Source organism: Symsagittifera roscoffensis, chromosome 7 (assembly GCF_963678635.1).
Source record: "Symsagittifera roscoffensis chromosome 7, txSymRosc1.1, whole genome shotgun sequence".
Lineage (NCBI taxonomy): Eukaryota > Metazoa > Xenacoelomorpha > Acoela > Convolutidae > Symsagittifera > Symsagittifera roscoffensis.
Window position 1 is genome coordinate 37280487 of NC_087068.1, and position 14888 is coordinate 37295374.

General features: G+C 35.6%; 2 protein-coding genes across 3 annotated transcripts in view; one reads left to right on the plus strand and one right to left on the minus strand.

Annotated features, from left to right (window-relative positions):
- The window catches only part of LOC134850967 (ADP-ribosylation factor-like protein 5B), a 448774-nt gene that overhangs the window by 305912 nt on the left and 127974 nt on the right, over positions 1–14888 (plus strand). The window lies entirely within an intron of this gene.
- Positions 764–11693, minus strand: LOC134850988 (adenylosuccinate synthetase isozyme 2 A-like). 2 transcript variants are annotated; one of them, XM_063866849.1, is made up of 10 exons: positions 11563–11693; positions 8722–8907; positions 8373–8509; positions 7967–8161; positions 7471–7651; positions 6935–7065; positions 3136–3342; positions 2532–2653; positions 2052–2174; positions 764–1304 (listed from the first exon to the last, which is right to left on the minus strand). In XM_063866849.1, the coding sequence occupies exons 2-10, from the start codon at positions 8898–8900 to the stop codon at positions 1158–1160; spliced, it is 1422 nt and encodes a 473-aa protein (XP_063722919.1). In that variant the 5' UTR covers positions 8901–8907; positions 11563–11693; the 3' UTR covers positions 764–1157. The 2 variants fall into 2 exon arrangements, with proteins under 2 accessions (XP_063722919.1, XP_063722918.1); XM_063866848.1 differs by lacking the exon at positions 11563–11693 and adding an exon at positions 11437–11556.

Consider the following 14888-nt stretch of genomic DNA (forward strand, 5'->3'; position numbering starts at 1 on the left):
AATAAATGCCCTCCCTGGCTAGGTTATTTATACAAATACAAATCCTAATTAAAAGTTCAAACAGAACGATAAGTGAGAGCCATAATTGATCATCACTTCAAACCATATCTCAGCATTTTCATACAATTGTTAACTCCGGTTTCATATCGGATACGTATATCTCAATTTACTTTGACTTCTGATGGTACAGTGAACATGTAAGTTATTGCATTTTATCCCTCTCAATTTAATAATCCGAAAACAGAAAACATGAATAGCATTGATAATGTAAAAGTAATAATGAAGGCAAGGTGAATGCAAAATACATTGTATTGAGGTTACATTGACTTGATTGCAACTGCTAGAGATTTGAGCCAAAATTGATGCACACTGTTGTAAATGCGATCACCAATTGAAAACTGATTTCAAAAACAAGTTAACAAAACTGGATATTAACTAAACAGATTACTAAATGGGTCATTGTTTGTTTCCAATGAAAACATGGGATCTTGTTAACTATCCCTCCCCCCCCCCCCCCCCCACCCCACTATTTCGATTTTCAGAAATTCAACTTTGGCGGCCACATTTTCAATAGCTTGAAAACAATTCTCAGAAAATATAAATATTTAAATTATTTTTACGTGGGTATTATATAAATAGAGAGTAAGGCAAATACGAACGCGCGAAAATGAAAACCCACTTAATTTTTGGCATTTTTGAAATGCATATTTTATACAGAAATGGTTGTCAAAAATAATACATGCATAGGGATGAAATAGGTGAAATAGGTAACAAGGTCCAAAGGCGGGGGGGGGGGATAGTTAACAAGATCCAAAGCATGTTTTAAAAGATCATTAATCCATGGTGGTTAACAGAAATCAATTACAGACTTGTTAACTGATCCGAGTTTGCACTTATCGTTTTATCAGCAATAATAATCAAGCAGACATTCTCGAAGATACATCATGGTACAATGGTTTTTCTTTTCATTAATTATGGCGAATAACACGCTATAAATCCGCTGTATAGCTTCTTCAATACACACAATGACAAGAATCATCTTGATTTTTGAGTATGTAAGGTCGCGTTAATTAAGCTCGTAGTTTAGTGTTATACATAGGATTCGAGAACCCTGTGTGTTCAAAATAGCCATGAAAACAGTCCGTGTAGGCAAGAAATTAGACAGTGATGTTGATGATGGCCTCTCTTGACTTGCCCACTCCTATCCACCTGAATCTGATATGACTCCCTCCGTCTCCCAGAATAGACTCCACCGTCGAAATGTATTTCTTTGCATTCTCAGGCAGCTCACTGTAACTTCTCACCTAATAAATTTGATATGACAGCCAGCACAAATGATGAATAATTATAACTTATTTGCTTATACGATAGCAAAAAAAGTTCCAGAAAATTTTGACGACCTTTTTTTAGGTCGACCGAATTGATTTTTCGAGCTCTCCCAAAGCACGGTTTTGTCCCTATTTTGGCAAAATTTTGAAAAAACAGGCCAAAAAAGGCGTTTTCAGGCACTTTTTGAAAAAATTTGACCGAAAAATTGCGTTTTTTCGGCGCGCGCTCCCCCCTCAAAATTAGTATATGTTGGCGCCTGAGGCGCCTTTTGAAAAATGTTAGGGTCGGTCGGCCAAAAATGGATTTCTTAAAAAGTACCCCCCCCCCCCCCCCCTAAATCCGCCCCTATGTATACATAAAGCTTACATCAGAACCAGAATCAGGTTTAACAATTTAACAGCATGTGCTTTTTATCTGCTACATTGGTGGCTGGACTTTGTGAGATACTAAGGTGGCATTGCGAAGTCGAGAAAACATAAGACTGTAAGTGTTGAGGTCAGCTGTTCGAATCTCGTCGGTGACTTATTGATTTTAATTTTCAAAGCTCGTTTTCTTAATTTTCTATTAGGAGCAATATATATAGATACTGAACTGGAGCTTTTCTGTTGAGCTTTTATTTACGCGAGTTAGGTTGAAAAAGTAAACACGTAATAACACCAGCTTTTCCTTGTGTAATAAAGTTATCAGTTGAATTGAGCAAAACTCTGATATCGTATACCCACTTGTGAAATATCGCACTTCCAGCCAGGCATTTCCACATACTCTACTGTGACTTCCTTCAGAATGTCCAGATCAGCTGGCACTGAGTTCAGTTTCTTGCCCCGGTACATGTACCCGACACCAACCTTAAATGAGCAATAATATACTTTCAAGTTATGAGAATGAGATATCAACGTTTTAAAATGAGTTGCGCTTACAAAGATTTATTCGCAAACAATTCAACAATTTAGACAATTGTTTTCCAGCTGTAAGACGAAAAGATGTTGGTAAAATTTTCTGGATAATTGCCTTGCATGGCCAACTCTGCGCCTAACAATTTATGATTTCTGCCAGAGAAAACTGTATGAAAAACAACAATTGACCCATACATGTGCGTTCAAGCCGATATTTCTGCCTCTTGAACTTAATTTAAATTTTAACTCATTTTGCACGTTTGATGCGAGTAAACAATCATCCCCATTCCCACGACGATTACCTCTTACCTTGATTGTTTCCAGCTCGTCCAGGATGTCAAGTTTGGTTAGGGCGAGTGCAGTGAATCCATTGATCATGCACGAGTACTTGAGCAACATGCAGTCCAGCCAGCCACAGCGTCTCGGACGTCCTAAAATGAAACAGAACAAGGGTCTTATGCGTTAAACGGCCCAAAAATCAAAATTGAAGCAAAATGAAAACTAAAACTGATCCTGATTGGCTAATATTAGCCAATCAAATTCGAGCAACTAGGTCAGCCATTTCGATTGATACTGAGATTAATCCTGATTGGCTCGTATAATATGTAATAACTGAAGTAATTGTATGTTGATTACGTGTTTTCAATTTGAAATAAAATTTCTGACTATTTTCCTAATTTTGGGCCGTTTAACGCATAAGACCCCAGAACTTAAATTCAACTTCTATGTGCCAAAATGTTTTTTTTTCCGACCACGTCACGAAGTGACTGGAAAGAACTAACCAAATTATAGTTGCGTCAAACAAAGCTCACCTAAACTTTTTTGTTACTTCTTTGTTACTACCTTAACATCAACTACCTACGTCCTTTTTAGATAAATGACCTTTCTGACTGAAAAAGATCCCGATACTAACCTGTGGTAACTCCAAACTCCCTGCCCTTATTCTGGAGGTGGCTTCCCGTGCTGTCCAGCAGCTCTGTGGGAAAGGGACCCTCTCCCACTCTGGTAGTGTATGCCTTCACCACTCCAAACACATCTCCTATGCTGGAAGGAGGAATGCCCAGTCCAGTGCACACTCCCCCGATTGAACAGTTGGAAGAAGTCACGAAAGGATAGGTGCCTAAAATCATGATTTAGCGAATTGCATCTTTCAAACCTAGGCAATCTGACTCAGTTGAATTTGAAACATTTCGTCCCCAGCACATATCGCTCTTGATAAATTAAGCGCATTATTTCTCCCCTCGCACATTTCGCGTACACTCATGTCGGGACTTAATCATGAGATTTAAGGGGTGAGATGTGACTAACTTTAGTGTGGCGAAACGGGTTAGTGGAAAAATGTGAGGACAGTTGCAGATACATTCGCAAAGCGAAGAGCATGTGAACTAGCCGAATGTTATGTCACTGCTTATATAAATAAGATAAGAGTTTTGTGATTTGAGTGAAGCTTGCAGACTTTAACTGTTTAAAAATTGTTACAGCTTTTGTAACATTTAGGTATTTTCGGCTGGTTTATATTGTATCTGGTTTAATTTTCGACTCATTTATATACCACCAGACGCATGATATGCCCCTTAAAGAAAATGGGACAAAACATGATATGCCCTTTAAAGAAAATGGGACAAAACATGAAAGTTGGAGGCCAACCATGATCTGAGCTCGTTGCTTGAGGGCGAGGCAACATAAGCCCAGACCATAGAATCAACGATAGCCCGCAGCTGTGCACGTTGCACCGAAAGTTCCGACCACATAATAACTAAGTTCACTACCCTTCGATAATGGATGTTTTTTCTTTTTTTCTCAAAACTTGTATCACTTTTAAGGGGTATGCGATGAGAAAACTATAAAAACTCGTAGAAAGTAAGTGAATTAGACATAAAAGACACATTTATTTTCAAAAATGAATGACAAACAATAGATGACAAAAAACAATAATTTATATTTAAAAAACATATATTTTCAAGAAAATGCTAAATGAAGCTTCCAAAACCAGTTTTCCTTTAGTTTTCTTGGACATACTTTTAAACACAGAGGCAAAACTGCACTTCGCAAACACTAGTGAGAACACGACCAAAAGGCAGCTTTAGAAAGTGAAATAAGAAAAGATAGAAATAAGCCTCAAATTAATAAAACTTTGCTACGTATGGGCTTCGAACCTGCGACCTCGAAAATCAGAGTCTCACGCCCTGCCTTCTCGGCCATGAACACTTAACAACCGGCAAACACTAGTCACACGCAAAGCAGCTACATATGCTAACAAATTGGCAATACGATGCAGCAAAAGTGGCGCCAAAAACAAATAGACAGAATTTTGCGACTTATAGTTTGGAATATAACAAACTGAAGGCATCCACACTGATTTTGCAAATAACAAATTGGAAAGCATAAAACCACATTATGCATAAATTAGGCATTTCAAAAAATTGCGAGATGTATTGAGTTAGAAAATTTCTGAAATCGAGTTATTATTGTTAGGTTGTTTGAAACAAATAGCTTTTTTCAGTTCTTTAATGAATTTAAAATGTCAACTAGTCAAGTTATTATATTCAAATGTCGAAAGTCAAGTTAATTTATTCGAATATCAAAGGAAATGCTACCAATAAACCGTAAAGGTGCCCCAAAAGTTAGAAAAAAAATAGTCGGGGTATAACCGTAGAATAGTTTAGGATAACTATTCGCTCGTGTAAAAATGAACTTATATCAATCACTCCACTCGCTCGAAATTAGACAAAAACTCAAATTTTCCAAACATGATTTTTTCGTCACTGACAATTTTTGAAAATTTTTCAATTTTTTTCAAATCACGACTGACAGAACTTTTTATATGATATATCACACCAACCACTGCGATGATTATTTGCGGTAACTCCTTCTGTTTGAAAAACAAAATAAGCTTGCTCGCTCACTTCATCGGTCGAAATTAGTATAGAATCAAAAGTTTCAAACGGGCTTTGGCAATATCAATAAATCTGTTTGAAATATTTCAATGTCTTTCGAATCACAACTGAAAGGGCTTTGGTATGATATATTACTCGGCCCCTTCCGATGATTTAGCGTGGTACCTGATTTTGCGTGTTCCCCTCAGAGCACACACATGCGCATTAAATCTTTTTTCGGTTGAACGACGCAAAAAGATGCCACTAAGTCAATATTAGTTGACCCGAAAATTATTAAGCCGATAAAAAAGACAAAATTTAAAAAAATGAAAATCTAACAAATCGAGCTGTTAAAATTACAACCATTATGAAAAGTAAATTTCGATTCAGCTGAATTTTTTAAATGCTTAAAGCAACTGCAGTGAAAGTCGTTTACAGCTAAAATAAACGATTGTTAGATGTGGAAACTAAGCCGACGAAACATAAGCAGACAAATGGACCGATTTTTTTTGAACCGGAATATTTACCGTTTGAAAAAAAAACTGGTCGTGGTTAGATTTGAACCCCATGAACTTTGACTTCCCAGGCGTTTTCGTTACCACCAAGCTAAGTATGCAAGAGACACTACAAAATTTGAATTGATTATGAACCAAGGTCATCAGGCGTACAATGAGTCCTGTGACAAAATTAAGAACGGGAAAAAAGCCAAGCACCCGATTGTAATATCCTTGCTTATCGCAAGGGTAAATCAAAAATGCATTTTTCCGAAAAATCATCATGCTGTATAAAAATGCTATAAATTAGAACTTATTAATTTTCTTTTTTAATTTTTTTTTGTGTTTTGCGTAACTTATTTTGTGGGACACGAAAACTTGACATTCAAAGCAAATTGTCTCACTGGCTATATATATCAAACATAGCATGCCAAATTAAACAACAGAAAATAAACGAAAGTCAAAATAACTATATCTAACTAAATAGATGTCTCTAATTGCGTTTACTTAACTTCAATTTGAAAAAAAAGCATTCAAGATGATATAAATGCCACAGTAAAATTTTATTGGAGCAATCCTTACAAATTGGTAACAATGCCGACAATACTTGGGCAGTCACCCAATAAGACAAACAAAACTTTATTAGAAACTCCCAAATGCATGCGTATAGGAACATTTTCGCTTATTAAACGACGCTATAGAGCCAACTAAGCCGATATAAAATAAATCGAAACCTTTAGAGCAAAAAAGAAACCGAAATCATATTAAACCGAGAGTTGGTAACATTACAACCAATATAAAAAACCTATTTACAATAGAGCGGGCATTGAAAATTCCAATATGCTCTAAATGTCTGTTCTCAGGTATATCACAAAAATGATTCCGAATGACTCAGTAATTCTGTTGGACAATTTTTTAACCTGAAAAAACCCGTGTTCCGATTTGATAACGCTTAATAATAAATTGTGCCCACTCAGCTAGGGGTCGCAGCGATAAGTATGTGTGCCTATTCGCAAACGATAATGATTTTAATTACATGTTCATTTGTTCATTCACGATAAACAAATTAACCTAAAACATTAGTTTGTTAGTGGAATTAAAATTTCACTAATTTTCGGTGATCAAAATTGCAAATAGCAAAAGTTGAAAAAGCGAGAAAGTAAAGTTGCATTCTTTTAAATGATCATATTAATTGACATATGACAACGCACCGATCCCCGCTCAGCTATCTTGTTTCGATACAATACAAAACATTAACCCATTTGAGCACTTTTTGAGCAACCCAAAAGATTTCGAATTAAATTTCAAATAAGAGTGATGCGACCAAATTGATCAAACATACCGAAATCGATGTCGAGGAAAAGTGCGTTCGCCCCCTCGATGAGTATCTTTTTGTTGGAAGACAGCTTCTCGTGCATAAAGGGAATCACGTCACAGGACAATCTCTCTAGCTTTCCTTTGAAATCCTGGTACCTAAAAAAGACTTTCTTCAAGTTACTTTTCCGACAAGAATAAAGTTGACAAGAAGATAAGATGACAGAAACAACGATTTTTCTATGAAGAATCGTAACTAGAACAGTAATAGCTGGACCATGAATGTCAGTTTTATCAGGTTCGGTGATATCTATTTTTCGACATTCCGTCATCTCCTTTCTACGTGGATACCTTCGTCAATCATTAGGCATAGGCTAGTATCAATATGGCTTCCGATCATTTTTTTCTTTTCATTCTTGTTTTTTAGCTAAATTCGATTTAGCTAAAAAAAAAACTATGACAATTGATTGTAAATAACATTTAAAAAAACCAACAAATTTGGTTCACAAGAAGCGTAGTTTAACTTCTAAAAAACAACACTTAAAAACTGGTGTTCAAACTGACCTTTTCAGTTCCTGTTGAATCTTTTCTTCGGTGTACTCCTGGGCTATCTCTTCGAACAACTGTGTGTAGTAGTTCACAATGAGTCGAAACTTGCCTTCGAATTTGGAGAAGTCATCCGCAATGAGGTCACACACTCGTACTCCCAGTCGAAGTGCTTTAGTCGAGTATGCGGGACCGATACCTGGTAATCGCCAAAACATCACAAAATAATTTTGGCAACCAAGCAAATTTGTTGTTTTTTAACGCCAGTTACTTTTCATTTGAATGACTCGGAGAATTAGGTAAAATTCCCACAAGAATAACCAGTGTTTATCCAGTGTAACCAGTGTTTATATGATGAAAACTGATATGTTTATTACTAAAAGAAAAACTTTTTGACCGACCCTGACTTTATTGTGATATTCAAAGACCGAGTTGAAGGAAAACTTTTGAAGTATTTCGGAACTTTTGCCGTATCTTTAGACAGCATGCACAGTATTGCCGCTATGTGAATTACCTCTTCGTGTGGTTCCCAGACTTCCGCCCCCTTTTTTGTCTAGTTTGCGGAATGCCTCGTAGAGTCCGTCTGCTCTCTGGTGTACATCGAACACTAGATGTGCCCTGGTGGATATGAGGAGTCGCTCCTCCCACCTGTCCATCAGCTTCACTTTGTCCTCATTCGTGATGTTGTTGTTGATCTCGCTGAACAGACCTGCAAAGTAGTTCATTTCTATTTTTCATACTATTTTTCAAATTTTATACCCTAAGATATACACTAAAAGACAGAAAATTCTTACAAATAGGCTTAAAACATTTATATTTGTTCTTTGTTATAAAACATATCCTTGAATTGTAAACTGACCAAAAACTTTGTTTTAAATGTAGAATAGTGAAGTGATTATTATGACGGTTGTGTTGTCTACCCGGAAGATGTATGACAACTCCGTTTCCGAGTATGTTGTATGTGTTGGGCTGGATGATGCCACTGGGCAGCAGGTGGAAGTCATACTCCACTCCCTTGGCCACAACTGTATGGCCTGCATTATTCCCACCCTGACATCTACACCAATACGTTAAACAGAGATCGACGATCACTTTCAAATTATAAAAAACGGCAACATGCATTTGAAAAATTGTTATATTCGGAAATTTTGTCTCTGATAACATTGCTGTATTATCTGATTCTAACAAACTACTTCAATACTATCTTATGTTTCTTAAAGAGCCTGGACTTTTTGATCCTTAGCAAACCAAAACTTCATCGCTGCTCACCTGCATACGACATCGAACTGGTCGGCCAAGAGGTCAATCAATTTCCCCTTCCCCTCATCCCCCCACTGTGCTCCCAATACGACTACCGCCTGATTCCTTTTATGGTCCCCCTGCTGGTGAGTCATAGCTGGTGTGATATCAGAAGGAGGTGGGGAAGAGAGAAGTCCATTTTGGGACATGAGTCAACTGTAACGACATACATAAAGTTAATGACATTTTAATGAGAAGACAAAATATCGAATTCTTTGATTGAAACTAAAACACAAAGCAATAAAAGGATTGAACATTTAAGCAACTACAAAGTGGTTCGTCAAAGAAAAATGGGTCTGCCCTGAAAAAGAACATGAATTAGCCACCTACAAGATTTGAACAACTGCCCTCTAGAATATGTTGCGTGGTATTGATATGAAATGTTCTAATACTCTTCTAATACGCAAGCTCTTATAGAAAATACCAGGTACCAATGAGTGCGATTAAATTAATCTGAACGGAACATAGGCAACTGACAGCTGGAAAAGAAATGAACGCAAGGAAACTGAAAAAAAACAGGACTGGTTTTCCAAAAAACTTTTCAATATCAAAGAAAAAAATAGATCGCCTTAAAGCTCTTTGAATTTGTAGAACAATTTACGACATACACTTTTTTGTTTAAAAAAACCCAATTTGAGAAAACTGAATCAAAAGGTGAAACTTTTATTTCGCTGGGAAATCTGATAATTAATTTCCATTTTCGAAATCAGAATTTGATCACGTTTTTCGTGACCTTTACACTTTTGCTGTTCGATAGTGGAGTTTGCCTTCCTTTTAAAAACAGAAATGAGCTGAACTTAAAAATAAATCAGACATCAATCCGCGAAAAAGTAAATTTCAGCCTGAACAAATTTTAGACTTTTTCCTGAAAAAAAACCAACAAAAAAATCAGCAAGACCTATAAAAGAGTTTTCACTACGTTCAATCCGGAAGCACGGATATTTTTGTTTGATATTCTTGCGTCCACAAGCAAATAGCTAAAACGCGGTATCGCTGAAAATTGCTCCAGAAGACAATTGCGGGGTTCAGAAAATTTGCGGAGTTCAGAACAGAATTCAGGGAACCCAAAACATTTTGCGTAATTCAGAAACAACAAAGTCAAAAGAACCACAAAGCGGTCAAAGATCAAAAATTTGAAAATTCCGAGGACCATAACTTATGTGTAGAAAAATTGGGCGTAGACGCATATACAGGGAGCTTTTCGAAAACGTTTTGTCAGTGAAATTTGAGAGCGGTAGCTTTCGAGAAAATGAAAAAAATCAAAATTTTCCCCCACAGACTTTTTCGAAAGCTGTAGACAAAAGGGTGAAGTTAAAAGAGACTCTAGGGAAGTATGCAGGCTCAGAGGGGAGTAGACAGGATTTCAAATGATACCTCTTTTTGAAAATTGTTAATTTTCTGAGAAAAACTAAAATTTATCCGATGAATTTGGAAACAAGTTTCTATAACTGACAAAAGCAGTTTCAATAAACCGATTGGTAAACATACAATCAAGTTGAAAAGTGCGGAGGGGAGTGTTAAAATTGTGTTTCCCTTGATACGACCCAAAATTAGGTCATTAAGTCGACAAACAATAGGCCGATATAATTTGGGCCGAGGAATTCTTTGTAGCGAATAAAAAAACAAAGAAGGAAATACGAAGTCAAGGTGAGTAAAATTACACATTTTGTATGAGTAAGTCAAACAATAAAAGCAACATTAAAGAAAAATGCCCGCAGCAAAAAAACGATTCAAAGATGTGACAACTAAACCGACAACAGATAAGCAGACAAAATATTTCCAGTTTGAAAAAAAAAACAGGTCCTGTTCAGATTGAACCCAAGACCCTTGCCGTATAAGGCATATTCGTAACCTCCAGGCCAAAAAAGTCTAAATTTCATTTTGATAACGCTTGCTAATCGCAAGCGTAAACAGGTTGATAAAATGTTCGACTTTCAATTGACTTTTTAAATTGGTTTTCTCACATTTCTGAACTGATAATCAAATTAAGCACAAAAATTTTTACTAGTTTGGCGTGAAAAAAAAATCTTTTACATATTTTTACAATTATCTCATTTGTTTGGTCGTTTTTTCAGAGGGTGGGTACAAAAAGCAAGTCCAGGAATAAATTCCCGTTGAATGGAATGACCTTTCTGTTTCAATAGGATCTTCCAAGCATTTTTTACATTTATTGATATCCATGAACTGCAAATGGGCAATCAATAAAATCGAAAAGGCAAAAAATAGGCCACGTTTTTTCTTCTCGACAGCCAAGTAAACTTTCCATTTTTCACTGCAGCTAAGAAGCCTTGTTGAATAAATTGAAAGCATTGTATAAACAATCAACTTCGCACGAATTTTTCTTGTGGTTCCTTATTTTGCGTATAACAAGAGCGGTCGGAACAAAAAAAAATGAATCTCATTTTTTAAATTTAATCTTTGTCATTTGTTTGATGATTTATTGCGGCACCTGCTTTGGGATAAAAAATTTTAAAAAAAAATTAACACGCCGGAAGACCAAGTTTTTCACCACTTTTAGTAGCTGGTAGTGCAAATAATGGTAGTGCTAATAAGGTAGTGCAAATATTGTGCTTTTGCTGAAGAAAAAGTTGAAGCCAAAAAATTTTCCAAAACTCGAATAAAATTTTTCGTACTAAAACAATAGCCAAAACAAGCATTATCTTGCTTTTATTTAAATTAACGCACCAGAAGTTGTTGATAAAAAACGTTGAATTTAGCTGGTAGGTAAGAAAAACAATAGCAAAACACTATCTAAGACGATAAAAATTTAAGTAATACGATGTCAGATATGAGCATCAAATTTCAACTAACCGGTCAAAGCCATTGATTCATTGATATGCTACATTGACATTATAAATTGATTCTGTACTTCCGCTGAGAAGCGTATTTAGTATTCATTTCAATGATTAGATTAAATCCATGCTAAAGTTTAACATAAGTATTTATCAACTTCACTTCAGACCGACTTCACTTTAAACAATTCAAACATGACCCGAAAAGATAAAAGCACCAGCATGAATATCGAAACAATTTCAAAGACATGACACGAACAAGCCATTTTCCGAACTTCAAGCTCCAAACGAACTTGTAAAACGCAGGACTAACATTTATGCACCATTTTGAATCAAGTTTTAAGCAAATTATGCTTTCAAAAACTGTTTGGCTATCATCAAAATTACCGTAAGCTACTACTATTTTATGGATCTTATTCTCAATTTGAGTATTAAGACAACAATATCAGCTTAAAATCTTATGATTGACGACTTCTTGATAAAAACTAACCCAATTTAAGAAAACTGGATCAATAGATAACTTTTTATTCAGCTGGGAAACCTTAAAACTAAAACCCCCGTTCGATGCTTAAAGTCGTTCAAGTTACTTCGCACCATTGGCACTTTTGATATTGGAGAGCGTAGTTTGCTCAACATTTAGCAACTCAAATTGAACAAATCAATTAGGAGTGAACAAGATCAAATGACTTAATAAGTGTGTTAAATTGTGAAAAGTATTGAGTGTAAAAGTACCGATTTTTTTGTGAATTGATACAAATGAAATCAGCTACAGGAAAACTGTGAAAAAAATTTCTGTTCAAACATCATTATCATCCCTCATCAGCACCGAATACTCCTATTATCCAAAGAAAAGCAACTAGAATTCTTTGGGATAAAGACGTGGATAAAAAACCCGACGAGTTTGATATTGATGATGATGAAACACAGTTGGAAAAGATTCAAAGCTCTTTGAATTTCGAAAACAATTTATGATAGACAGATTTTTGACAAAGAGGCAAAGCGGAGCTTCGCATCACTTGCGGTACAACACAAAAATTTAAAAAAAAACAAGAGAAGCAGTTGGAAAAAACTAATTCTAGCAAAAATTAATTTTTCGTATGTATCGATAGATTTTCATTCTACGCAAAAAGCAAGACATTTAAATATTATATAAGGAACAAAACTTATGAAGAGGATACAAAGCCGACAGACACAATTTGAGCAAAAAACGAATTTTTAAAAACCTATTAAGTTTTCAGTCACTCCTGAAACTACTATGAACAACACTTGCACTTGCAACTCGAATAAAATTTGTTTACAGCAAAATAAAATTCTTGATATGGCAACGCAACGGAACAAAAGTTAGCAAGAGAATTTAAAGCCGACAATCTTTGATCAAACACAAGTAAAACCGAAAACAAAAAACGATTTTATACAAAGTCTTTTAAGTTTTAAGTTCCTTCTGAAATTACAATGAACAACACATGCATTTGCGACGACAATGAAAATTACTTGCAGCACAAGAAAAATCCGTGAGGTGACAACTAAGCCGACAGTCTTTCAGCAGTCAACTTGAAAACAACAACGACCACATATTCGAAACTTCTACGTTAAGGGACATCGTGTTTAAATAAAAGTTTAGGACTACAACAGAAGCTTTAGCATTCAACAAAATAACTATTTTTGAACTAATTTTATCACAACACGACCTGACAAAAAATTGAAAATTTATAAAAATTATATTAAGATCCTGAATAAAACTTGATTATTTTCGATATGCTCTGATAAAACACGGTCTGTAGAACAATTTGTCTAATACCAAAAATTCAGAAAAATTAAGAACAGAAAAATAAAATATATTGCTATCTTTTTATTATTCATCCGAGCAAAATCCAGGGACGGATGCCTCCTCTCCTCAGAGATTCAACCCCCTCACCAAGCAGAGGATACCCCCTTTGGTATTATTTTGTATGATTTATTTTCGGCGGGCCAACCCAACAAACATTCAATATTAATTTTGAAGGGGAGCGCGCACCCAAAAAAGCGTCATTTTTTTGATCAAAACATGCATTTTTTAGGGGTGTCTGTTTTTTTCGACTTTTTAGCGTTTTTTCAAACTATTGCCTGACGCGCACAAAAATTTGTCAAAGTATGGTCTCAGTGAGTGTTCTGAGAGCGCACGCAAAATTGATTTGAGCGACCTAAAAAAAGCCGATAAATTTTTTTCGATTTTTTTTAAATAGACCCCTCTCTCCTCGAGAAAATCCTAGATCCACCCCTGTCAAAACCAAAGCAAAAAGCCTTGATTTTGTTCTGAGCGTGTCACTAAAAGTGACTGATAAGTTATATTGAGTATAGAGTAGCCTGTTTTTTCGGCCCACTATTGATTGCCCCAAAGAAAGCTCGTAACGATTCGAAAATGGTATCATATTTAAGCCGTATTCGTCGTAGTTCGGATTCCGCAAATCAAGTTGTCTCAAAATCGAGAAATTTTGCTCTGGATTGACAGAATCTAGGTAGATAATACACAACTATTTGACTAAACTTTGGGTCACACTGAAGATTTTACAAGTTCTTTATACATAATAAAAAACCTATGTTTTGACAAAAACTACTTCACAGGCAAATAATTATTACTAGCGTTTAACGCACCTTCGGTGCTTCGAGATTTTTCGACAACTCATAAAAAAACGCATATATTGGAAACAACATCATCTGCAAACTTTTAGTGTACTCTGACTGCACCCAATTACAGGGTTGGTAATTTCAAACTTAAATTTTTTTACTTGCCATTTTAAAAGCATCATCTCGAAAACTTAATGGACCTCTGGAGAAATTTGGAGGCCAGATTTGCAACCACTGAGAGTCCCTGAGAGCACCCTACTATAGGGTTAGGAATCCAAAATTTTGTGAATTTTTTTTAAACCTAAGTTTCCCGAAAAAATAATTGAAAAAACGTCTTATCTCGGAAATAAAAGGATTTGAGAATTCATTTTAAGAGGCAAGATTTGAGACGCCTGGGTGTACGCTGACAATAAGGTTGTATCTTCATCAAGTTGGTGGTTTCAAATTTTTTGAACTTCTTTGTTGATAAGTTCTTTGAGAAACTTTGAAAAAAAAACAAAAAACGTCACATCTCGGACACTAAAAGCATTAGAGCAGTCGCGTTTAACAGTCGCAAGTGGCAAGATTTGCAACTCTTTAGAGTACCCTGACAACGCCGAACTATAGCGGATGGAATTTCAAATTTTGAAAAATAATTAATTTAAACTTTGAAAATTTTGGAAAGAATTGAGCAGTCATATTTGGTGGCAAGATTCGCAATCTTTGAGAGTACTCTGGCAGGATCTAACTACAGGGTTGGGA

What these genes read in the sequence shown, in the direction of transcription:
- LOC134850988 (XM_063866849.1), bottom strand. Translation starts at nt 8,900, where the DNA reads ATGTCCCAAAATGGACTTCTCTCTTCCCCACCTCCTTCTGATATCACA. An exon ending in TCTGGGAACCACACGAAGAG is followed by an intron (nt 7,652 to 7,966) that starts GTAATTCACATA and finishes GGCGATTACCAG; the next exon opens with GTATCGGTCCCGCATACTCG. An exon ending in ATTCAACAGGAACTGAAAAG is followed by an intron (nt 7,066 to 7,470) that starts GTCAGTTTGAAC and finishes AGTCTTTTTTAG; the next exon opens with GTACCAGGATTTCAAAGGAA.